Source organism: Hypanus sabinus, chromosome 5 (assembly GCF_030144855.1).
Source record: "Hypanus sabinus isolate sHypSab1 chromosome 5, sHypSab1.hap1, whole genome shotgun sequence".
Taxonomy (NCBI): domain Eukaryota; kingdom Metazoa; phylum Chordata; class Chondrichthyes; order Myliobatiformes; family Dasyatidae; genus Hypanus; species Hypanus sabinus.
Window position 1 is genome coordinate 160,331,723 of NC_082710.1, and position 24,384 is coordinate 160,356,106.

Consider the following 24,384-nt stretch of genomic DNA (forward strand, 5'->3'; position numbering starts at 1 on the left):
CAAAGGAAACCCCAGGGGATTGCAAATATTTGGAATTCGCTGTTTCTTACATTAAAAATTGTGAATTTTCTCGATACTAGAGGGAACCAAGCGATTTGTGGGCCACGGGTACAACAGGCATGGTCTAACGGAATGACAGAGAAGCATCGAAATATTGTTTATCGAGAATATACTGTATATTGTCCCAATTAGAGTGAAAGCAGTAACTTTCAGTTTCACATTTAACGTGAACCACACCCCGTGTTTGATATTCACCATTTCCTGTTGCTGTTAGTTCCTTCCTCCGGGGTCCAGTCCGCTCGGTGCTCGCCAGTCGGTGACCCGGTCCGGGCGGGTTGAGGATCCCGGCGAGTCCGAGGGGCCGGTCGGAGGAACCTGAGACTCCGGGACCATCCCTCAATACACTCGGACATGTTGTCACTCGTTCTCCAGTTCGTGCTTGCTGTGGCTCACTCGGAAGGTGATGGGCCGGGGTGGTTCACAGAGACCTGGGAAGCCGGGACTCGGCGGCGATTCCTTGGTACCCCACTCGGAAGGTGAGTGTGAGGGGCCGGGGTGGTTCACAGAGACCTGGGAAGCCGGGACTCGGCGGCGATTCCTTGGTACCCCACTCGGAAGGTGAGTGTGAGGGGCCGGGGTGGTTCACAGAGACCTGGGAAGCCGGGACTCGGCGGCGATTCCTTGGTACCCCACTCGGAAGGTGAGTGTGAGGGGCCGGGGTGGTTCACAGTGTAGACCTGGGAAGCCGGGACTCGGCGGCGATTCCTTGATCCCCCACTCGGAAGGTGAGTGTGAGGGGCCGGGGTGGTTCACAGTGTAGACCTGGGAAGCCGGGACTCGGCGGCGATTCCTTGGTACCCCACTCGGAAGGTGAGTGTGAGGGGCCGGGGTGGTTCACAGAGACCTGGGAAGCCGGGACTCGGCGGCGATTCCTTGATCCCCCACTCGGAAGGTGAGGGGCCGGGGTGGTTCACAGAGACCTGGGAAGCCGGGACTCGGCGGCGATTCCTTGGTACCGCGCTCCCCTCTCCCGCGGCAAATTTAAATCGGCAATCGCCGGCGCCGTGCGCATGCTCCAGGTCGCGCAGGTTGAATGCCGGGGCGGGGGTGGGTGGGGGTGGAATTGTCACGTGACCCCGGGAATGTTCTCGGCTTTCCCGGAGTCTCCGTCGTGGTGTCTGGACGCGCCCCCTGCTGACTGCCCCTGTGGCTCCTCCCGCTGACCCCGGTATAAAGGCGATTGAGGCCTGAGCCACAGGCCTGTCAGAGCAGTAAACGAGGCCTCTCTGCCCTTCATCAGGGTTTATTACTTTAGAGTGTGGGTGTCACTAGATTTATTGGGGTGCCCCTTTGGGACTGTGGAATTGACAGTATTGGCTGTTGCCTCTTAAAGTATAAGTTGTGAATGGAAGGCATGCCTGTGAGAAGTGCTCTTGTACCAGGAGGAGAACTGTACACACTTCACTCATCTACAGAAGCAGCCTCAAGCAGGTTGATGTCCAAATTTTACAGCTGGAGTCATGGCGAGAGAACTCTGATGTTTCAGTGAGGTCGGGGGAGCTGTGGCAGCAGTTTTGTGGAGGTTACCCAACTGTAGGCTGAGACTGAGCTCAAGCCCCTCCACTCCATCTGCCAAAAGCCAAATTTCCCAATGATCAAACATTTTAATTCTGATCATCATTCCCGATCTGACATGCTGGTCTTTGGCCTCCTCTTTTGCCAAAATAAGGCCATTCAGGGTGGAGGAATAAACCTCTTGTTCTGTCTGGATAGTCGCCTGCTTCTCCCCTTTCTCCCATGGTCCACTCTCCTTTCCTATCAGTTTCCTTCTTCTTCAGCACTTTACCTTTTTCACACACCTGGTTTCACCTGTCACCTTCTAGGTAGCCCTCCTTCCCCTCCCCCCTTATAATTCTGGTACGTTTCCCCTTCCTTTCCAGCCCTGAAGAAGAGTCTCAGCCTGAGACGGTGACTCTTTATTCATTTCCATGGCTGTGGCATTCCTCCAGCATTTCGTTTGTGTTGCTCTGGATTTCCAGTCTCTGCAGAATCTCGTGTGTATAGATTGAGAGTGTGTCTGCAGAGGAGGAATGGGTGGGAACTGAGTGTCTGGATGAAGATAAGAAACCACAAAAGCTGAAAACATTCACGAGGACATGAAAAGTAAAGGCAGTTGGAATTGGCCACTCAGCCCTTCAGACTTGCCCTGTTATTCAGTATACACAGGAAGTGCTGGAGGAACTCAGCATCTCAGCCCTCTATGGCAGGAATAGACAGCTGACATTTCAGGTCAAGATCCTTAATCAGGACTGGAAAGGAAGGGGAAAGAAGCCAGAATAAGAAGGTGGGGCGAGGGGAAAGAGTAGAAGCTGGCAGGTGATTTGTGAAGCCACGTGAACAGGAAGGGGAATGGAGGGTGGGTAAAGGGGGATCAAGTGAGGTGCTGGGAGGCGATAGGTGAAGCAGGTGAGCGGGGAAGATGAATGGATGTAGGGGGATGAAGTGAGAAGCTGGGAGGTGATAGGTGGAAGTGGTAAAGGACTGAAGAAGAAGGAATGTGAGAGGACAGTGGGCCATAGGAGAAAGAGAATGAGGAAGAGCACCAGAGGGAGGTAATGGGCAGGTGAGGAGCAGATAAGGGGTAAGAGGGAGCCAGAATGAGGAATGGAAAAATGGGGAAGGGGGCAAAACTACTGTAAGTTGGAGAAATTGATGTCCATCCTGTTGGGTTGGAGGCTACACAGGTGGAATGGCAGGTGCTGCTCCTACAACCTGACCTTGGTCTCATCATGGCAGTAGAGGAAGGTATTGACCATTCATTTCAATTCCATTTTCCATTCTCATTCCGACATGTCAGTCCATGGACTCTCCTGCTGCAATGAGGTCAAACTCAAGTTGGAAGATCAACACTTTATATTCTGTCTGGATAGCCTCCAACGTGATGGCATGAACGTTGATTTCTTGAACTACCAGTAATGCCCCCCCCCCCCACCATCTCCATTCCCATTTTCCTCTTTGACCTCATCTCCGCACCTGTCCTTCATCTCCCTCTGGTGTTCTTCTGCCCTCCCCTTCTTCAATGGCCTTCTGTCCTCTCCAATCAGATTTTGCCTTCTCCATCCACTCCTTTAAGCCTTTCATCGATTGACTTTACTTCACTAGCTCTTTACTTCACCCCTTCCCCCACCCCAGTGTCATCTCTCACCTACCACCTTGTAGTTCTTCCTCCCCTCACCCAACTTTATTACTCTGACTTCTCATCTCTTTTTCCAGTGCTGATGAAGGGTTTTGGGCTGAAATGATGACTGTTTACCCTTTTCCACAGATGTTGCCTGGCCTGCTGAGCTCCATAGCATTTTGTGTGTATTAAGTAAAAATTACTGACCTCCATCTGCTGTGAGTTATGGTCAGGAATGTGTTGTGTGAATGTTCTGTTTGATCTACACATGCCCTTAATATTAAGTTGGTAGAGTTGAAGAGCTGGACTGATTAATGATCTCAGAAGGGACCCTTGATTGGCATTTACAGTAGAGGTACACCATTTCTGGGTGTTCTTTCTTATGACTAGCTGAGAAGTTCTCAGTGAAACAGTACATGCAGGCAAACCAGGTGGGCCATGGCCGGCTCTCAATTGCCACATCTTTTTTAATGATGCATTAGCTCATACTGAACCTCCATCTTGTACAGTGTGATCCTTTTCAGTGCTTGAAAACGATTCTGAGCTGACTTAGCTGGTTTGAGGAGAAGCTTTGTTAAGAAATCACTCCAGGAAAATCCTGATAAATATAGGCAAAGAGATGTGAGTAAATTAAGGCTGAGGGTTGAAGACTGTTAAGTGCCTTGAGTATTCAATCAAGCTGACAGCCATTTTCTGAGAACTCAAATATAATCACTATAAAATATCCCTCTTCTGTACATTTTCTTTCTTACATTTATTTCTTAGCTATCAGCTCTCTTATCTCAGTCATTATACTTGTAATAGTATCTAGAATAAGGTTTAATGTCACCAGCATGTCGTGAAATTTGTTAATTTTGCGGCAGCAGTACAATGCAATACATGATAAGTATAGAAAGAATCTGTAAAGTACTGTAAGTATAAGTATGTCTATTAAAGTTAAAATAAGTAGTGCAAAAACCAAAATATAAAAGTAGTGAGGTGGTGTTCATTGGTTCAATGTCCATTGAGAAATTGGATCACAGAGGAGAAGAAGCTGTTCCTGAATTGTTGAGTGTGTGCCTTCATGGTTCTGTAGTTCTGTCCTGATGGTAACAATGAGAAGAGGGCATGTCCTGGGTGGCGGGGATCCTTAATGATGGACACCACCTTTTTGAGGCTCTGCTCCTTGACGATGTCTTGGGTACTACCGAGGCTCGACCCATGAAGGAGCTGAGTAATTTTACAATTTTCTGCAACTTACTGTGATCTCATGCAGTAGCACTCCCCCCCCCCCCCCCCCAACATACTAGATGGTGATGCAGCCTGTCAAAATGCTCTCCAGGATACATCTGCAGTAGTTGTTGAATGTTTTAGGTGACAAACCAAATGTCCTCAACCTCCTAATGAAATGCAGTCACTGTCTTGCCTTTTTTATAGCTGCATCAAAAAAACAGGTTAGGTCCTCACCCAGGAACTTGAAATTGCTCACTCTCTCCACTTCTGACCCTTCTATGAGGATTGATTTGTGTTTCCTCATTTTACCCTTCATGAAGTCCAAATCAGCTCTTTAGTCTTGCTAACATTGAGTGCAAGGTTGCTGCTATGACACCACTCAATCATCTGCTATGTCTCGCTACTGTACACCTTTTCTTGACCATCTGGGATTCTGCCAACAGTGGCTGTATCATCAGCAAATGTACAGATAGCACTTGAGCAATGCCGAGCCACACTGTCATGGGTGTAGAGAGAATAGAGCGGTGAGCTAAGCACACATCCCTAAGGTGTACCAGTGTTGATTGTCTGTGAGGTGGAGATGTTATTTCCAATCTGCCACAGATTGTGGTCTTCCAATTAGGAAGTGGAGGGTCCAATTTCAGAGGGACTAACAGAGGGGCCTAGGTTCTGTAGCTTTTCCATCCAGACTATAGGAATGATAGTGTTAAGCCCTGAGCTGTAATCAATAAACAACATCCAGACAAAGGTACTTTATTTGTCCAGGTGATCCAAGGCCACATGGAGAGCCATTGAGATCACGTCCCACCACAGACCTACTGTAGTGATAGGAAAATTGCAGTGTGTCTAGGTCCTTCCTGAGATAGGTATTGATTCTACCCGTGACCATCTTCTGAAATATTTAATCACTGTAGATGTGAGTGCTACTGGATGATCGTCATTAAGGCAGTTCATACTGTTCTTCTTTGGCCCTGGTATAATTGTTGCCCTTTTGAAGCAAGTGTGATCTTCCAACTGTAGCAATGAGGGATTAAGAATGTCTTTGAATACCCCCACCAGTTGGTTGGCACAGCTTTTCAGAACCTTACCAGGTACTTCATCGGGCCCTGCTGCCTTGCGAGAGGGTTCACCCTCTTGAAAGAGAGCCTGACGTCAGCCTCCGAGACAGAGATCACAGGGTCACCGGATGCTGCAGCGATCCTCATTGCTTTAGTTTTATTCTCTCTTTCAATGCAAGCATAAAAGCCATTGAGCTCATTTAGTAATCACGAAGCATCACGACCATTGGGTTTTTGCTTTGTAGAAGTTAATATCCAGCAAACCCTGCCAGAGTTGGTGTGCAGCCAATGTTGCCGCCATCTCTTTCAGAATTGTTTCTTAGCTCTTGAAAAAGCCCTCCGCAAGTCATACCTGCACAGACCTGGGTCACCAGATTTAAATGCCACTGATCTAGCCCTCAGGTGACTACGAAACTCTTGGTTCATCCACAGCTTTTGGTTTGGGAACATACAGTAAATTTTTGTAGGCCCACAATCATCAACACCCGTTTTAAAGAAGTTGGTGACAACCGTAGCATATTCATTGGGACTCGAAGATGACTCCCTGAATGCTGTTCAGACCACAGATTCAAAACAGTCCTGTAAGCGCTCCTCTGCCTGCCTACTTCATACTTTCTTGGTCTTCACTACTGGTGCTGAAGTCTTCAGTGGCTGCCAATACTCAGGGGGCAGAAGTACAGCCAGGTGATCTGACTTACCGAAGTGTGGGTGTGCAATATCACAGCAGGCATTCTTGATGGTGGTGTAATAGTGGTCTGGTGTTATTTCCTCAGGTCCAGCAAGTGAATTGTTGATAATAATTTTTTAGTGACTTTATCAAACTGGCCTTGTTAAAATCTCCCAAAATGATAGGGAAGATACCAGGATGTGCTGCTCATGCATGTTGATTACATCACTAAGTTCGTCAATGTCTGTTTGACATTGGCCTGAGGTGGAAACTATATCGCTACCAAAATGATCGCTGAAATCTCCGTGCATGTAAAATGGACGACACTTCATTGCAAAGTATTCCAGGTCTGGTGAACAGAATTAGGTCATCACTAACACATTTGTACACGACGGGGAGTTGATCATTCCTCCTCTGCTTCAGGCCTATCCTGATGGTGTATCGAGACCCGCTTAAACGAATCGCTGTGTCCAGTACGGAAGGAGTTAACCAAGATTATGTGAACCGAAAGACGAAAATTACCCTACTGACCCTCAAATACGGCACCCTAAGTCTGAGATCTTAAATTTTCTTTGCCAGCAGAATCATTGGTATCTGAAGCCGAAAACCTCATTTTTAAAAAAAGCACACTATTAAGACTGCGTGGCGATCCTGTTTCCGTCGGCATCTTAAAAGGACAGTCCACTGGCCACAGTTCGATCTAGTGCTGTCGGGTTTGAGCAGTGATAGATTGTTCAGTTGCATTAAAACATCTTTACTAACTGTACACATCTTGGATCAGTGTTGTTATTGCTTCCAGTCGTACTCTTTCAGCTGGGGTGTAAGGGCTCAGTAGATGGAAATAGAGGTGCTGCAAAGGCAAGTTGTGATAGTGGGATTTTGGTCCTCGTACATGTTGAACCAGGAATATATTTGATTCTGTACTTTTTAAAATTGTGCCATGTGTACAATGTCTACAGTCAGAAACCAACCTCTTAATTTTTATTGAGGGGAAATGACACGATCCTGTCAAACTACATCACGCTCCAATATATCTATCATTCATATCCTGAAAAACCAGTGGGTTTTCTGCCTTTGAGACTGATGCACCATCAATAACTCACTTTGAGACGCAAAGGCGAGATATCGGCTTTTATTGACTGGAAGAAGGAACCAGCAGTGAGTGACAACCATACTACATCCTGGAGACTGAGAGGCCTGGCCCAGGCTAAGATCGCCTTTATACAGGGGTCTGTGGGAGGAGCCACAGGAGCAGTCAGCAGGGGGGCGTGTCCAGACAGGTATATGTAGTTCACCACAGAGACAGCCCGTTTTTCATCAGGGTTTCGGCCTGAAACTTTGACTGTTTCCTCTTTTCCATAGATACTGTCTGGCCTGCTGAGTTCCTCCAGCATTTTGTGTGTGTTACTTAGATAATTTTATTTAGTTTTGTTGGTCTATTCCTGCAAATTGTCAGAGTGTCCTTTTAAACCGCACATGAGAACTTTATTATCTGACCCGACATTCCAACACTTCGCTCCATAGCCATTGTTTATCTTTAAAAAAATGTTTGATTACTTTTCTTTTGCATCTTGACAATGGGTGAAATTATTGCGTATAGCTAGTATCAAAGTTCAAAATAAATTTATTAATAAAGTACACGTATGTCACCATATACCTGTTACAACCCTGAGACTCAATTCCCTGTGAGCATATCCAGTAAATCCAAGAACCATAATAGAATCAATGCAAGACCATACCCAACAGGACAGCCAAGTAACCAATGTGTGAAAAAAATGCCTATAAAAATTATTCACCCCACTTAGAAAAATTCATGTTTTATTGTTTTTTTCAATCTTAGGGATAAATACAAATCAGAGGAGAAGTTATCTCAAATACATATTTCAATAATAGTACAAACAAAGAAAGGAATATATATATAGTCAGAATCATATATAGTATTAAGCTAATATAAAGGAAAAAAAAGAACCACATCTCCTCTTAACAGTTCGAAAAGAAAAAAAACTCAAAATTTCTGTTATTGAGAAAGAAAACTGAACTAACCTAAAACAAAAAAAAAGGGGACTGGGCAGTCCATTTTGAGGATACAGTTAAATAAAGAGAAGATCCTTACGTTTAAATTGAAAACTTAGTAGAGAAGAAAAAAAATTAACTGAAAAAGTAAAAAGAATTAGATGATATGAAAATATTGAATAAAAGGTCGCCAAGTTTGCTCAAATTTAAAGGATGTATCAAACATATGACTCCTAATTTCCTCCAAACTTAAACATGACATAATGGAGGAGAGCCAAAAAAAAAACAGTAGGTGGATTGGAATCCTTCCAGTACAATAGAACAGCTCTCCTAGCCAATAAAGTTGAGAAAGCTATCATGCATTGAGCGGAAGCAGGAACATTTCCTGCTTATGTTGGAATAATCTCAAAGGTTGCTGTAAGTGAATTGGATTGTAGGTCCAAACCTATGACTGTTAATAACGTTCTAAAAACATCTCTCCAAAAATTATTTAACTTTATATGCAAGACCAAAACATATGAGTTAAGGTAGCCACTTCGGTGTTGTATCTATCACAGGTGGGATTTACATTAGAAAAAATATGCGCTAGTTTATCTTTTGACATATACGCCCTGTGCACTACGTTCAACTGAATCAAGGAGTGACGGGTGCAGATAGATGAGTTGTTAACTAAATGACAAATTTTATTCCATTGATTAAATCTGAAAGTGACACTTGAAGTTCCAATTCCCGAGCACGTTTAACCTTATCATTAGGCATCATTTGTAAATTCAATATCTGTTTATATATAATAGCTATCAATCCTTTTTGAAATGGTTTAAGCTGAAAGATAACATTTATCATATTTGGTAAATGGGTAATCCAATATCAAATTGCGTAAAGAATTCCTGACTTGTAAACATCTAAAAAATTGTGTATTAGATTAATCATATTTGTCCACTAGCTGTGAAAAAGACATTAAACAATCCTCTAAAAACAATTCTAGCAAAGTTTTTATTCCCTTAGTTTTCCATGTTATGTCTAGTCAAGTCATTTTTATTGTCTTTTCGACCATAACTGCTGGTACAGTGCATAGTAAAAATGAGACAATGTTTTTTTCAGGACCATGGTGTTATATGACACAGTACAAAATGAGACTAAACTAAACAACACAAAAAAAAAACACAGAAAAAAAGCCTACACTAGACTACAGACCTACCCAGGATGGCATAAAGTGCACAAAACAGTGCAGGCATTACAATAAATAATAAATAAGACAATAGGGCAGATAGGTGTCAATCCAAGTGCTGGATACTGAGGAGTCTGATAGCTTGGGGGAAAAAACTGTTACATAGTCTGGTTGTGAGAGCCTGAATGCTTCGGAGCCTTTTCCCAGATGGCAGGAGGGAGAAGATTTTGTATGAGGGGTGCATGGGGTCCTTCAAAATGCTGTTTGCTTTGCGGATGCAGCGTGTATTGTAAGTGTCCGTAATGGTGAGAAGACAAACCCTGATGATCTTCTCAGCTGACCTCATTATCCGCTGCAGGGTCTTGCGATCTGAGATGGTGCAATTCCCAAACCAGGAAGTGATGCAGCTGCTCAGGATGCTCTCAATACAACCCCTGTGGAATGTGATGAGGATGGGGGTGGAAGTTGGACTTTCCTCAGCCTTCGCAGAAAGTAGAGATGCTGCTGGGCTTTCTTTGCTATGGAGCTGGTGTTGAGAGACCAGCTGAGATTCTCCACCAGGTGAACACCAAGAAATTTGGTGCTCTTAGCGATCTCTAATGAGGAGCCATCGATGTTCAGCAGGGAGTGGTCGCTCTGTGCCCTCCTGAAGTCAACAACCATCTGTTTTGTTCACATTCAGAGACAGGTTGTTAGCTCTGCACCAGTCCGTTAGCTGCTGCACCTCCTCTCTGTAAGCTGATTCATTGTTCTTGCTGATGAGAGCCACTACGGTCGTGTCATCAAACTCGATGATGTAGTTTGAGCTGTGTGTTGCAGCACAGTCATGGGTCAGCAGAGTGAACAGCAGTGGACTGAGCACACAGACCTGGGGGCCCCCGTGCTCAGTGTGATGGTGTTGGAGATGCTGCCTCTGATCCGGACTGACTGAGGTCTCCCAGTCAGGAAGTCTAGGATCCAGTTGCAGAGAGAGGTGTTCAGCCCCAGTAGGCTCAGCTTTCCAATCAATTTCTGAGGGATGATTGTGTTGAATGCTGAACTGAAGTCTATGAACAGCATTCGAACGTATGTGTCCTTTTTGTCCAGGTGGGTTAGGGCCAGGTGGAGGGTAGTGGCAATGGCATCACCTGTTGAGCAGTGGGGATGGTACGCAAACTGCAGGGGGTCCAGTGAGGGGGGGCAGCAGTGTCTTAATATGCTTCATGACGAGCCTCTCGAAACACTTCATGATGATGGATGTAAGTGCAACGGGACGGTAGTCCTTGAGGCAGGTCACTGAAGACTTCTTCGGCATGGGGACGATGGTGGTGGGCTTGAAGCATGTAGGAATGGTGGTGCTTCTCAGGGAGATGTTGAAGATGTCAGTGAGAACATCTGCTAGCTGGTCTGCACATCCTCTGAGCACTCTACTAGGGATGTCGTCTGGTCCAGCAGCCTTCCGTGGGTTGATGGTGCACAGGGTTCTTCTCACATTGGCTATGGTGAGACACAGCACTTTTGTAGGAGGGGTGGACTTCCTCGCTGCCACATCATTTTCCACCTCAAAAAGGGTGTAGAAGTCATCTGGGAGGGAGGCATCACCTGCACAGTCAGGTGATGTTGTCCTGTAAAAAGGCCTTATCTAAAATTGATGGTTTAAAAATAGTTCCGATGGATATTACAAGAATGAGCAAAGTTATTTAAGTCAAAAAACTGTGAAACTGAAACCAAATTTTTAATGAATGTCTAACAATGGAACTAAAATCTTGTCTACCAATCCTAGAAAACAAAAAGGGAAGAGGAACCTCCAGTAAAGAAGCCAAAGAGAACCCCTTTACCGAGTTCTCCTCCAAGTCCAACCATGAAGGACTGTCCTGGTTATCTATACAGTGAATCCGAAAAGTAATATAATGAATAGTATTTGCACAGTAATAGAATCTAAAGTTTGGTAAAGCTAAGCCTCTATCTTTTAAAAATTTTTGCAGTAAAGGTTACTCACTCTTGAACTCTTATTATTCCAGATATATGACAAGATCATAGAATCTATTCTATCAAAAAATGTTTTTGGGACAAAGGATGGAACAGATTGAAACGTGTATAAAAATTTTGGTAAAATTCTCATTTTTATAACATTTATTCGACTAATTAACGACATTGTCATAGGCGACCATTTGGAAAGCGTTATGTATATTCAATTAAAGGAAGAAAGTTATATTTATATAAATCTTTAAAATTTTTAGTAATTTTAATACCAAGATAGGTAAAATAATTTTTAGCAGTATTAAAAGCTATCTGATCATACTGATCAGAATAATTATTAATGGGAAATACTTCACTTTTATGTAATTTTAACATATCCAGAGAATGTACTAAATTCAGTAAATATGGATAACATAGAAGGAATAGATTTCCTAGGGTCTGAAATGTAAACTAATAAATCATCTGCATATGTACTCTATCCCCTCTCTTAATACCCTGAACAGAGTTGGAATCCCTATGAACGATAGCAAGTGGTTCTAAAACCAATTTAAGTAATAAAGGACTAAGAGGACAACCCTGACGGGTTCCTCTATATAGTCTAAAATAAGGAGATTTTTGATTGTTAGTTATAACGGCAGCCATCGGGGTTTGATAGATCAGTTTGATCCAGGAAATAAATCCCTGACCAAAATTAAATCTCTCCAAAACCTGAAATAAATAAGGCCATTCCACCCTATCAAAAGTTTTCTCTGCATCGAGAAATACAATACATTCAGATTCTTTAACTGAGGGAGAATAAATAATATTTAACAATCTTCGAATATTAAAATGTGAATATATATTTTTAATAAATCCAGTTTGATCATTTGAAATAACAGTAGGCCAAATATTCTCAAGACTCTTAGAGAGAATTTTAAAGTCCACGTTCAATAAGGAAATTGGTCTATAGAAGGCACGTACGGGTAGATCCTTTCCTTTTATAGGAATCAATGAAATTGAAGCCTCATAAAAAGTTTTCGGAAGATTCCCAGAGGTTGCAGAATCAGTGAAAGTTTGACAAAGATGTGATGTAAGCATTTCAGTATAAGTCTTATAAAATTCCATTGTATGTCCATCTGGTCCTGGAACTTTCCCTAGTTGCATAGAGGATATAGCCCTAGCTATTTCCTCTTGTTTAATAGGTGCATATACTGTATTAATAACTTGAATGGAAATTTTAGGTATATTTAATTTTTGCAAAAATCTATTCATGAAGATAGTATTATCAGAAAATTCAGATTTATAAAGGTTAGAATAGAAATCCATAAATATCTTATTAATTTCATGAGGATCTAATGTTTCAGTTCTATCTGGTCTATGTATTTTCAAAATCTGTCTTCTGACCATATTTGCCTTCAACTAACCAGCCGGCAATTTATCTGATTTATCACCATGTCTATAAAATTGACTTTTGGACTTGAAAAGTTGCTGCTCAATGGGGAAGGTCAAAAGGAGATCATGCTGTGTTTGGAGTTCAACCCTTTCCTTGTATAGATCTTCACTAGCTCATACTGAATACGCTTTATCTATCTCTTTAATTTTATTAGTAATCACTAAAAGTTCCACTTTGGTTTTCCTTCTTAAGCTTGCTAAATATGAAATTATCTGTCCCCTAAGAAAGGACTTCATTGTATCCCTTATAACCAAATGTGACATACCTTCAGTTGTATTAAGTTCAAAAAATAAAGAAATTTGCTCCTTGATAAAACTAGCAAAAGTTGGATTTTGTAACAATATGGGATTCAATCTCCACATTTTCAAAATATTATCAGAGACCCTCAAAGTTAATTTCACAGTTGTGTGATCCGACAACACAATGACATCATATGCACAATCGGCGACAGAATACAAGTCCTGATGAAGACTTTGACACACTGTTAAATGTAAGACTTTATTCTTGTTCTTCAAGCAGCATAAACATGTGGACTTCTTTTTAACCCAAGAGTCACACTCTGTGATTGAAGACATTAAACTATGGAAATCCCAGTGAGGGAATGATGTTTGGTTTTCACGTGGTTCTGAACATTCTGCAGGTGTTCTTATTCTGATGTTTAACTTTAAAGGAGATGTTTTGCACTCTCAGGCAGATATGAATGGACATTTTGTGGTTCTTATTGTTCAATATTGTTGTAAAATGTTTCTTATTGCTAATATTATTATATTAGAAATGATAATAATAGATTACTTGAGATTTTGGAAAAACATTTTTGACTATTGACTCTTTCTAAATTTCCTGATGTATTTATTGTTATGGGAGGAGAATTTAATATGGTATTAGATGAAAATGTTGATTGATGGCCACCAAAGCAACACTCTACTTATAATAACATTACTAGCTTTATTCAGAAGTTTAATATCATAGATATTTGGAGAGAGCACTTTCCTGGAGTTAGAAATTATACTTGGACTAATAAATCTATTACATGCATGTCTAGATTAGATTACTGGTTACTATCCAATACCTTAAGAAATAATAATGTCACTTTTAATTTTTTCCCTCAACTTTAACAGATCATAAAGCTATCCATATGCAAATTGAGTTATCTTCAGCTGAATCCAATTTTAAATCTTACTGGAAATTAAATAATTCCATTTTGGGGCATGAAGTTGTTTCTTTGCACATTAAAAAGCTGGCAACCTACTTTTTACATAAAGTGATGGTAGAGAATAATTTCTCTACAAATTGGGAACTTTTAAAATTTGAATCTGCCAAATTCTTCAGAGATACAGTAGTGATTTAGTAAAGAAAAGAAAATTGGAAGAACGATCATTGATCTCAGAGATTGCAAATTTATGTGAATTGTTTCCAGATAACCTTCCAGGGAAAGATAAAGAGGAGCTGGCTTTGTTAAAGGATAAGTTAAACTATCTTTATCTTATAAAGGCATACGTGAGATCTAGAAAAAAATGGTTGGAAGAGGGTGAATAGAGTACAGCTTATTTAGAAAAGCAGCTTGCCCAATTCAATTCCATTCATCAGCTTAATATTGATGGTGTGATTACAGAGGACTCCAAAAAATAGCAAAATATTGTTCTGCTTTTTAAAGTAAACTGTATATCTCAAAATATTGTGAAGCATCTACACTGCATTTCATGAATGACATTAATATTCTTAGCAACCTGTCCAATGATCAGAAAGACCTGTGTGATGCTCTTATTACCTTGGGAGAGGTTAACGCTGCCATTTCGAATTTTAAAAATAATACATCGCCAGGTGTGGATGGTCGGACTGCAGAATTTTATAAGAAATTTTTGGACACCCTAGCTCCCTTTTTACTAAAATTGTTTTTAGAATGGATTGATAAAGAATTTCTTCCCACTTCTTTAACACAGGGCCTTATTACATTATTTCCTAAACCAAGAAAAGATAAATTATTTATCGATAATTGGTGTCCTATTTGCCTTCTCAATCGTGATTATAAAATTCTGGCCCAAATCTTTGCTAACAGAATGAAAGTAGTTTTACCATTTATTAATGATGAAACACAGTCAGGTTTCATGAAGGGTCGTTATATCTCTAATAATGTCAGATTAGTTTTAGATCTTATTGATTATTCTCATCTTGTTCAAAATGATAGATTTATACTGTTTTTAGGTTTCTACAAAGCTTTGGATACTATTGAGCATCAGTTTGTCTTCTCTGCTCTTGATAAATTTGGATTTAGTCCATTATTTTGTAAGGCTGTTAAGGCTTTGTACACAAACACTCATAGTTCTATAAAATTGAAGTTGGGGACTTCACCAAGGTTTGATGTGAATAGGGGGGTGAGACAAGGTTGTCCTATCTCACCTTATTTATTCCTTTTATGTGCTCAGCTGCTCACCTATTCCATCAAGTCTAGTCATTTCCTGTGCAAATTCCAATTTTCTGATTAGTCAGGTTGCAGATGATAGGACTTTTCTTAAATGATGTTTTGGAAATCTCATTTGCTTTTAACTGTAGTTCTGTTTTTTCCAAATCCTCAGGCCTCTGTTTAAATATTCACAAATGTGAATTGTTTCCTCTTAAAGGTTGCACTCAATCTATAATTAATAATATTCCAGTAAAAGACAAAGTTGCATAGTTGGTGATAACTATTGTTAAAAATGAATACTTAAGGTGTGGATAATTTTCAACATCTGATAGACAAAACCAAAAAAAAGATTAAACCAGTGGCTTCAAAGGGACATATCTTTGCAAGGCCAGGTTTTGTTTTGTAAAGCAGAAGGTCTTTCCAGGATTATATATATAGCTCTCCCCTTCTACATCTTTTTTTAAAAAAATCTGTAAATTGATAAACACCATGTTGTTTAACTTTTTATGGAAAAGCAAAGATCATTATATAAAAAAAATCTGCTGTCATGAATAGTTAGGACAAGGGGGTCTAAATTTTCTTGATTTTGACAGTCTTAATAATACTTTTAAAATTAATTGGATTAAACAATTTTTACATAATCCTACTTCTATATGGAACTGTATTCCTTCTTTTGTCTTTTCCCAGGTTGCTGGATTGAATTTTTTTCTTTTTTGTAATTACAAAATAGACAATGTTCCTCTCCATTTATCTCAGTTTCATAAACAGATGCTTTTATCTTGGTATTTGATTTACAAACACAATTTTTCTGCACGTAGTTACTTTATCTGGAATAACCACAACATAACTTATAAGAATGAATCTCTGTTTTATAAAGATTGGTTTGATAATAATATTTTGCTAGCTAAACAGTTATTTAATTCAAGAGGTACTTTATTGAGTTATACTGAGTTTTTATCCACTTTTGAATTTCCTGTGACTCCAAAAGAATTTACTGTTGTTATGGATGCAGTTCCCCCTGGTGTAATTATGTTGTTCAGAAATACGTCATATTTGATAGTTAAATTACCCAACTTGGATCCATCCAGTACAGCTGTGGGAAAGATTTGCTTTCCTCCATCTTTTAGAAAAAATAATAGAGGTATTAGAAGTTTGTTTCAAAAAGACGTTACTTCTATTCCTAAGGCTCTTAGTTTTTGGAATAGTCGCTTGGGGAATCTGAGGTGGAGGAGTATTTGGGGCTTATTTAATGATTTTTTATTGAGGAATAAAATTAAAGAAATTTCATTTAAAATTAGACATAGATATTATCCAACCAATGTTTATTTGACAAGGTTTAATTCTGATATTGAAACTAACTTTTTTTTGTGGTTTATATCCAGAGGATCTATTTCAGCTGTTTTGAGATTGTGAATATGTTAAAGCAGATTTTACTTTTTGTTTTGAAAATGTCTTATTTGTGTTTACTAATAATACCAAATCTCATAGGGATCATTTCTTTATCATAAATCTTTTGTTAATTTACAGCAAATTTTATATCCATAAATGCAAATACAGAAATATGAAACCTTCATTTATATTCTTTACGTCTGACTTCAAACTATACGTTAATACTCTGAAAACTTCCCATAACCAGAAAGCTGTAAAGACTGTACAAATCTGTCAACGTTTCGGGTTATCTCTGTAAATGTTTCTGTTTTGTGACTCAGTTTAGATATAGTTCCTTCTGTCCAATAGTATTTAGAGTGGATTTTCTTGTTTATCTCTATATTTAAAGTTAATAGTTATATATTTGTTGCTGCTTATGTGTGATTTCCTGGTTTTGTTAGCATATGTTTAGTGTTTCTGTTTTTGTTTGTGTTCAATAAAAATAAAGGTAAGTGAAAAACAGCAAGTCCTGACGTAGGGTCTCGGCCCGAACATCGACAGTGCCTCCTCCTATAGATGCTGCCTGGCCTGTTGCATTCCACTGGTATTTTGTGTGTGTTGACGGAATATAACAATCGTGTATCTACAAACGTAGAAAAAGATAATCAATTCTTGAATATTTATCATGTACGTGTGGAAAAAAAAGAAAAGTCTTTGTCATTAGTGTGCTTATATCTCCAGATATTGACAAAGCCATATTCTAATAGGAAAGAATTAATACAAGTCACTGCTTTATTAGGAAGCAACGGATTGGTTGATGACCTGTCAATCGACGGGTTACGAGAACAGTTAAAGGCACCACCCATAATCAACTTATAGATTCAGGAGCGCAAAAAATAGCTTCTTAAAAAAATTCAGGACTGTCTAAATTAACTGCATAAACACACACCAAAGCTACCTTTTGACCACATAACAAACCAGAGACAATTAAATATCTTCCAATTAAATCAGTAACAGTATTAAAATGTACAAAAGGGATTTTAGAGTTAACAAAAATAGATACCCCTCTAACTTTATTTCTTGATAAGGAATAATATAAAGGTTTCTTCCACAATTTTAAAAAGCCAGCTTCATCCTGTCTCCATATATGAGTTTCTTGCACAAAAATAATATTGGCATGAAGTTTTTTTAATTTCTTAAAAATATTTTTATGCTTAATAGAATAATTTGTGTCATTCAAATTCCAAGAAATTATATTAATTTTATTAGCATCCATGTTTAAGATTTAATTTAAATTTTTATAAATAAAGCTGTTGTGCAAGCACAAACTAGATCCAAAGGGAAAAAAAGACCACTGACTTGACCAGAAGTGACGACATGATTGATAGAAAATATATCCTCTCAGAACTGCCGTCCAGAAATACAACTATTCTAATAGCGAGCCAATAGAAAGATCGCATGCTAACCTATGACCCTAACCCCAATCTCAATTTTGCAGCTGTATTAACAAAGTTTTACACTTACCCCACCAATTTTAGACATTATAAAAGAAATGAACACATTTCAAATATTGTAATGTTATGTCTAACAATAGTTAAAAAGTAACTGACGACGGCCATCTTAAATTCATCTAAAGTATATTAATCATGTATTCAGAAAAGGATAAATCCAAGCAAATCATATATTATGACTGAAGTTTTTTTTAAAAAACTTACAAATCATACAAAAATAAGTGTGTGTGTATATATATCAAACCCAAAGCTATATTAATATTAAGGCAAGCGAGAAGAAAAAATTATCAACCAGGTCCTGTGTGGACATCCATAAAATGTGGAACAGATTTTCTTCAAAGCAACTGTAAATATACACTAATTATTAAAAAATATTTTATTGTTTTACAACATTGAATCACAGTGATTTTAATTTAGCTTTTTTGACACTGATCAACAGAAAAAGACTCTTTCATGTCAAAGTGATCTAAACTAATTACAATATAAAATACAAAATAATTGATTGCATAAGTATTCATCCCCTTTAATATGACACACCAAATCATCACTGGTGCAGCCAATTAGTTTTAGAAGTCACATAAATAGTTAAATGGTGATCTGTTTTTGGAGACCTGTGTGCAGTCAAGGTGTTTCAATTGATTGTAGTAAAAATACTCCTGTATCTGGAAGGTCCATCTGCTGGTGAGTCAGTATCCTGGCAAAGCATACACCATGAAGACAAAAAAAAAACACTCCTAGCAACTCTGTGAAAAGGTTATTGAAAAGCATGTGACAGGAGATGGATAGTAGAAACTTTCCAAGTCACTGAATCTCAGAATGGCGGTGCAGACTTGTGGGGCCGAATGGTCTACTTCTGCACCTATTGTCTATTTCACTGAGTATTCCTTGGAGTAAAGTTTGTCCATTGTCAACGATGAAGACTTCGACACCATTAGTACTTTCTACGAGGTTGAGTTGCTAGTTTGACCCTCAACCCAGCACGGATGAAGAGCATACAAGGGAGCTGGTTCGATTCGGACTTAGGACTACTCACTGTCACCCCATACACCCCTCCTTGGAGTACAGTTTAATCAATCATCAAGAAATGGAAAGAATAGGGATCAGCTGTAAATCTGCCTGGAGCAGGATATCCTCAAAAACTGAGTGGCTGTGCAAGAAAGGGGACTAGTGAGGGAGGTCACCAAGAGACCTATGACAACTTTGGGAAGTTACAATCTTCAGTGGCTGAGATGGGAGAATCTGTGCATACAACAACCATTGCCCTGGTTCTTCGGGTTTCCTGCTTTGTGGCTGCCTATAAGCAAACAAATCTCAAAGTATATAATTTATGCAATGGTTTATATTAAAATTACTCGAATCTTGAGTTACTTGTCATTACTGATTGTTTTATTTATCATGTCCACAATTTGGGTAATTTTCATTACACTCTCAATCTTTCTGATTAAAAACCACCTCTTATTGTGGTTATTATTGATTCCACATACTGATCTCACTTTTAGCATCTATGAGTGTGTATTGCTATTAACACAGTCTTGTGGTAACATTATTCACTTGGGTACATCCCAGTGAATCAAACTTCAAATTTGCAGGATCTCATTTAGCTTTGGATCACAATCACAGTGATTCTTCAACATATCCAACAATTCATTATTTTATTACAGAGTTTCTCCAGCCTCAGTGATCTCTCATTAATATATAATGGAAGAATTTCAACTACGACCGAATTAAGATCTCTGTTTGTTTTCATCATTGAAGTTGTTCATAGCAAAGAAATGCAACAGTTCATCTCAATATTCCTGCTCTGTATGAAACGAGATTTGAAGGTTGCATTTGGGTCTGTTGTTGTGTCTGTTTTCCTTTCCCACTTACTTAATGCAGAAAATTGTTAGGTTTTCTTTTTCTCCCTTGTTTTCTTCTTGGAAAAAAGCTTTGTCTTTAGTCCTGTCTAATTTTGGGCACAGTTTGTCTTTTGATAGCATATTATATCTTAAAACACTGAGTGGATACTGAGTTAGGAGATTTTATTTTCACACAGAGAACAGGTAATATCAGAAATGAGCTGCCAGACAAGGTGGTGGAGGCAGAAGCAGTAATAATTTCTAAGGCACCTTGACAGGTACTCATATGAGCAAGGGGTATGAAATTAATACAGCAAAGTCAAATTAAATATAATAGTATCAATAGGTCTGATATTTGACAAAGATTCAGTAGGCTCAAAGGCCTGTTTCTATTGTCATGGACCCCTGACTGGGTTACCAAACCAGCAGAAATGGAAAACATGTTGGAGTCTGGTATTACTGTAACTAATAGTGTTTATTAGTAAACTAAGCAATACAGTACTTTAAAGTGCAAATATATGAAACAGGTTAGCAATGATATATACAGAAATGTGGAAATAGGAACCAAAACCAGGCTCTTTCAGAGCTAGGAGTAAATGGATACAGTCTTACGATAAGATGCAGAGTTCAGTTCAGTTCAGGTCGAGATAGTTGTTTAAGTATCGTTGGAGAGAGTGAGAGAGGTGATGCCGTTGCTGTCGATCTTCCCGTTGTCTTTCTGTTGTGGTCACCGACTATGCCCATACCACGTAAGACTGTTCTTCAGTGGTGAACCTGTCCCCCAGGCAAGGGTGGACACACAAACAGTTGCCTACTGGTCACACCTTTACACACTGTGAGCCACTGATTGATTCCCTGAATCGATCCTTCAAAACCCCCACCTTCATGTGGGTGCACAAAGCTCGTTCAGTGTCCCGTGGTGTGTCTCCCTGTGTCTTAGCAGACCTGCTTTTTATCTCCACATGCTGGACACTGGCTGTCCATCAATTAGCTCCTCCCTGCTGTTCTGCCGGAATCTTAACAAGCAGGCAAGTGTCCTTGGAGCAAAGGTAAATAACCAGCTGAGGAGTCATAATATTAAATCTTGTCTCTCTCTCTCATCTGCACTGGACGCTTCCAACCCCCCTCTCTCTCATTAGCAGCTTAGTTCATGGGGGGGGGGAGTCAATTCTGGACCCCATCTCAAGCTTGGTTTGCTCATCACACTATGCTTTCACAACCCTGACTCTAAATGTTGCAGTTTCAGAAATAATATGCATTTGGAGGTCTAGTGGTAGAAAGGTGGTAAAATGGGCTAACAAACCTATTTTTGGATGTTTGGAAGATCCTGGGTTTTATATATAAAATACAAAACCAATGAAGTTATGTTAAGCCAAAGTAAAATTTCAGGCCAGCTGGAGTATTATGTCCAATTGTGAGTTCAATTGAAAGGATGTGAAGGCTTTGGAGAGGGATACAGAGGAGATTTATCAGAATAGTTCCACGGATGAGGATTACTAATCCACATTCAGAGAGAAGAAAATGAGCTTTGTAATTTGGCACAGAGATGTTCACCTAAATTACTGTTGGAGGTTGTTAGGGAATTGTCAGCCATAGAATATTTTTTTGGATTTACTGAGTAGGATTGGTGGGGAATAATACAGACATGAACCAACCAGTCTAACCAAACAAAACACATTTGAATGTAAATTAAAAGCAGTAATCAGCTTTGAGTTAAGAGATTTCTGCAAAGCTTGAGCTGCTGTCCCATAGCAGGGAGCTGGCTATTCAAGATTGATTCTATTATGGTTATTATTCTGTTATGGATTTATTGAGTATATCCTCTAGAAAATTCATCTCAGGGTTGTACTTTGCTAATAAATTTACTTTAATCTTTTAATTTTGAAGATATAGTTTGTAAAGTGATGTGGCTATGAGACAATCTTGTCTGCAACAGCCAAGCATAAGATAATTGGTCTTTGTCAAGCAAGGCAGCTATGGCTTGTTATTTTCCACCCTTCTTGTAGGATCAAGGAGGACTACCAGATCAGACTAAATTTTATCACTGAGCTTATAACCATGGTCATATGGTTATTTCCATCAGCAATAATGAGGATATTTGTGCACCGAGAGCCAGTCCTCAAAACACTAATCTTGGGCATCTGGTTCTCTGTCCACAGAAGCTTTGAGGCAATTTTGTGAATTAGTTTGAATTTTCAGAGGTGTCTTATCAATATGTATTCCACTGCCAAAGGGAACCATTTATCAGAAACAAAATAATGAAGTAAACAATGCTATTGTAACAATTTGGAAATTTTATTAAATCATCCGCTGTTACCTTTGATCTTAAGGGTAGAAGAATGTGATATACTTTGAGTTTGGGAGACTCCACCTAGAGGCTTTCCAAGAGAACGCCCATTTGTCATCATCAGTAATGACTTTTATATCCAACAGCTTCATCTGGTTTAGCCACAGTCACAACAGAGGTGTTTACTTTTAGCAGAAACTGATTGGGGAAAACAGAATCTTGATCCATGTGTAGCGTGAATGAAAGCAGGAAGAAGGGTAGTTCTTGCTGTTACTCATTTGTATTTAAACTCCCCTGTCCTTTTTGCACTTGCCCACATAATTTTCTGAATGAAATGGATAGGATCAATTACTGAGCAAGTAGTTGGTCTTACCCATTTCATTTAGAGAAAACATGTTGTAGCCATGTGCCTGAGTTCCAGTAAGTAATCCCATAATATGTAATGGACAGCATGCTTATGTCCTGTAATTGTCTCATTTCTTGCTCTGGTTTTGTGTTTTTCTACCTCTATAGTTTAAATGATTGCTTTCTTTTTTTCTAATCAGCTGAAAGAGAAGAAGTGGTTGGTGTCCTTGGCTCATCAGTTTTACTGGATCCTGAAATCACCATTGAGTCCAGCAAGAATGAAATCCTTTGGACTTTCAAAGCCAGCAACAAAAGCCCTGATAATATTTTGGATCACATCCCAGGTGTCACCACATTTGAACCAAGTGAACAGTTCAAGGACCGTTTACAATTCAATGCAACTAATGGTGCGCTGATGATAAATCGATTGGAAGCCAGTGATGAAGGAAATTACACTTATTTTGTGGATGGCAAAGAGTTGAAAATAATACAACTGCTTGTCATTGGTAAGAAACTTTGCTTATTTATGATGAAGCATGTGAAATGCTTCAGAATGTGCCAGAATCTGTATTTGTTGTTTCCACTGAAGGTTAAGTGGAAACCTCAGCTGGTAAAATGAACTCTGCAATATTAGGTATTGAATGCAGCATCTCATCAATCTCCATGGTACTCATCTTTCTACCATCTTATGGAGGAATCCACAGGATTTGACTGAACGCCCATAGCTACACATGTGAGATAGAGATTGTTGAAGAGATAGTGGAGAGGGAGGGGTTGGACAGAGGGAATTTCTGAAAGAGTAAGGCCAGAGTTGCCTTTGTGATAAAATGCTGATGATGCCATTTGATGAAAGGTTCAAGAGGGTAGTTGAGAGAGAGAAACAAGCAAAGGAATAGAAAATCTGTGAAATACTTGGGAAAGAAAGTTTCCAGTGTGTTAGGCCATGTTGGTATATAAAGAATTATTGAGCCTATATTTTGGATAGAAATTCTACAGTGGATGTAGCTCACCTACATTTGAACTGTCATAGTTAGCTTGTATACTTCCTTCACTGAGTGCAAAAGTTAATCAGAGAAATAGTTATGGAACTCCAGTACTTTCTTTGCCACCATTCCTGGTATTACCTGAAAAGATTTATTTGTCGTGTGTAATGAAAATCTACAGAGAATTGAGTCATTTGTGTCAAAACAAATCAGCAAGTATTGTACTGGCGGCCAACAAATGTCAGCATACTTCTGGCACTAATATACTTGCCCACAACTCACTGTCCTTTGTCATATATCTTCAGAATATGAGAAGAAACACATGCAGTCACAGGGAGATTGTACAAACTCCTTATGGACAGCATGGGAATTGAACCCCATTCTTGCAGCGTAGACTGTGTTACGCTAACCACTATGCTACTGCGCCACACTGCACAAAGAGTCCCAAGTCCCTCTACACCTCAGATTCCTGTACTTTCTCCCCATTTAGAAAATAGTCCGCACATTTCTACTACCAAAGTGCATCACCATGCATTTCCAACATTGTATTTCATTTGCCATTTTCTTGCCTATTCTCCTAACATTAGAATACGCTGACTTAATTAGAATACGCTAATATAATTATTGTATTACCTGTATATGTTTTCTCAAATTATGTTTATTTTTAGAAAAAATAACTCAGAGTTCTCAGCAAACATTCTGAAGTTGAGTTATCAGAGAGTGATCAAAAGATTTTTGGGAGGGACAGCAGAGTTCAGATATGGGATTTTAAAGGCCAAGAGCACAGAGAAAAACTGGAAAGGAAATAAAGTTTAGGAATGCCTAGGAAGCCAGAATGGAAGAAATTGGAGTTCATGGGTTTCTGAGTGCAGAAAAAGGGAGAAATGAAAATGAGATGATGAATTGAATTTTTTGAAGCCAATACGCATCCAAACTAGGAACCAATGTAGTGTAATAAGCATTG

At 39.4% G+C, this 24,384-nt stretch overlaps 1 protein-coding gene across 4 annotated transcripts in view; it reads left to right on the plus strand.

Annotated features, from left to right (window-relative positions):
* Window positions 1-262: 262 nt before the first annotated feature.
* LOC132394509 (hemicentin-1-like) overlaps window positions 263-24,384 on the plus strand; it is a 112,784-nt gene continuing 88,662 nt past the window's right edge. Inside the window, exons 1-2 of one of the 4 annotated variants that reach the window (XM_059970763.1) lie at window positions 263-460; window positions 22,638-22,943. In XM_059970763.1, coding sequence (XP_059826746.1) covers window positions 412-460; window positions 22,638-22,943 — 355 coding nt within the window. In that variant the 5' untranslated portion in view covers window positions 263-411. Of the gene's footprint in view, window positions 537-22,637; window positions 22,944-24,384 lie in introns of all 4 variants that reach the window. The other 3 variants (XM_059970764.1, XM_059970765.1, XM_059970762.1) reach the window with 3 other exon arrangements.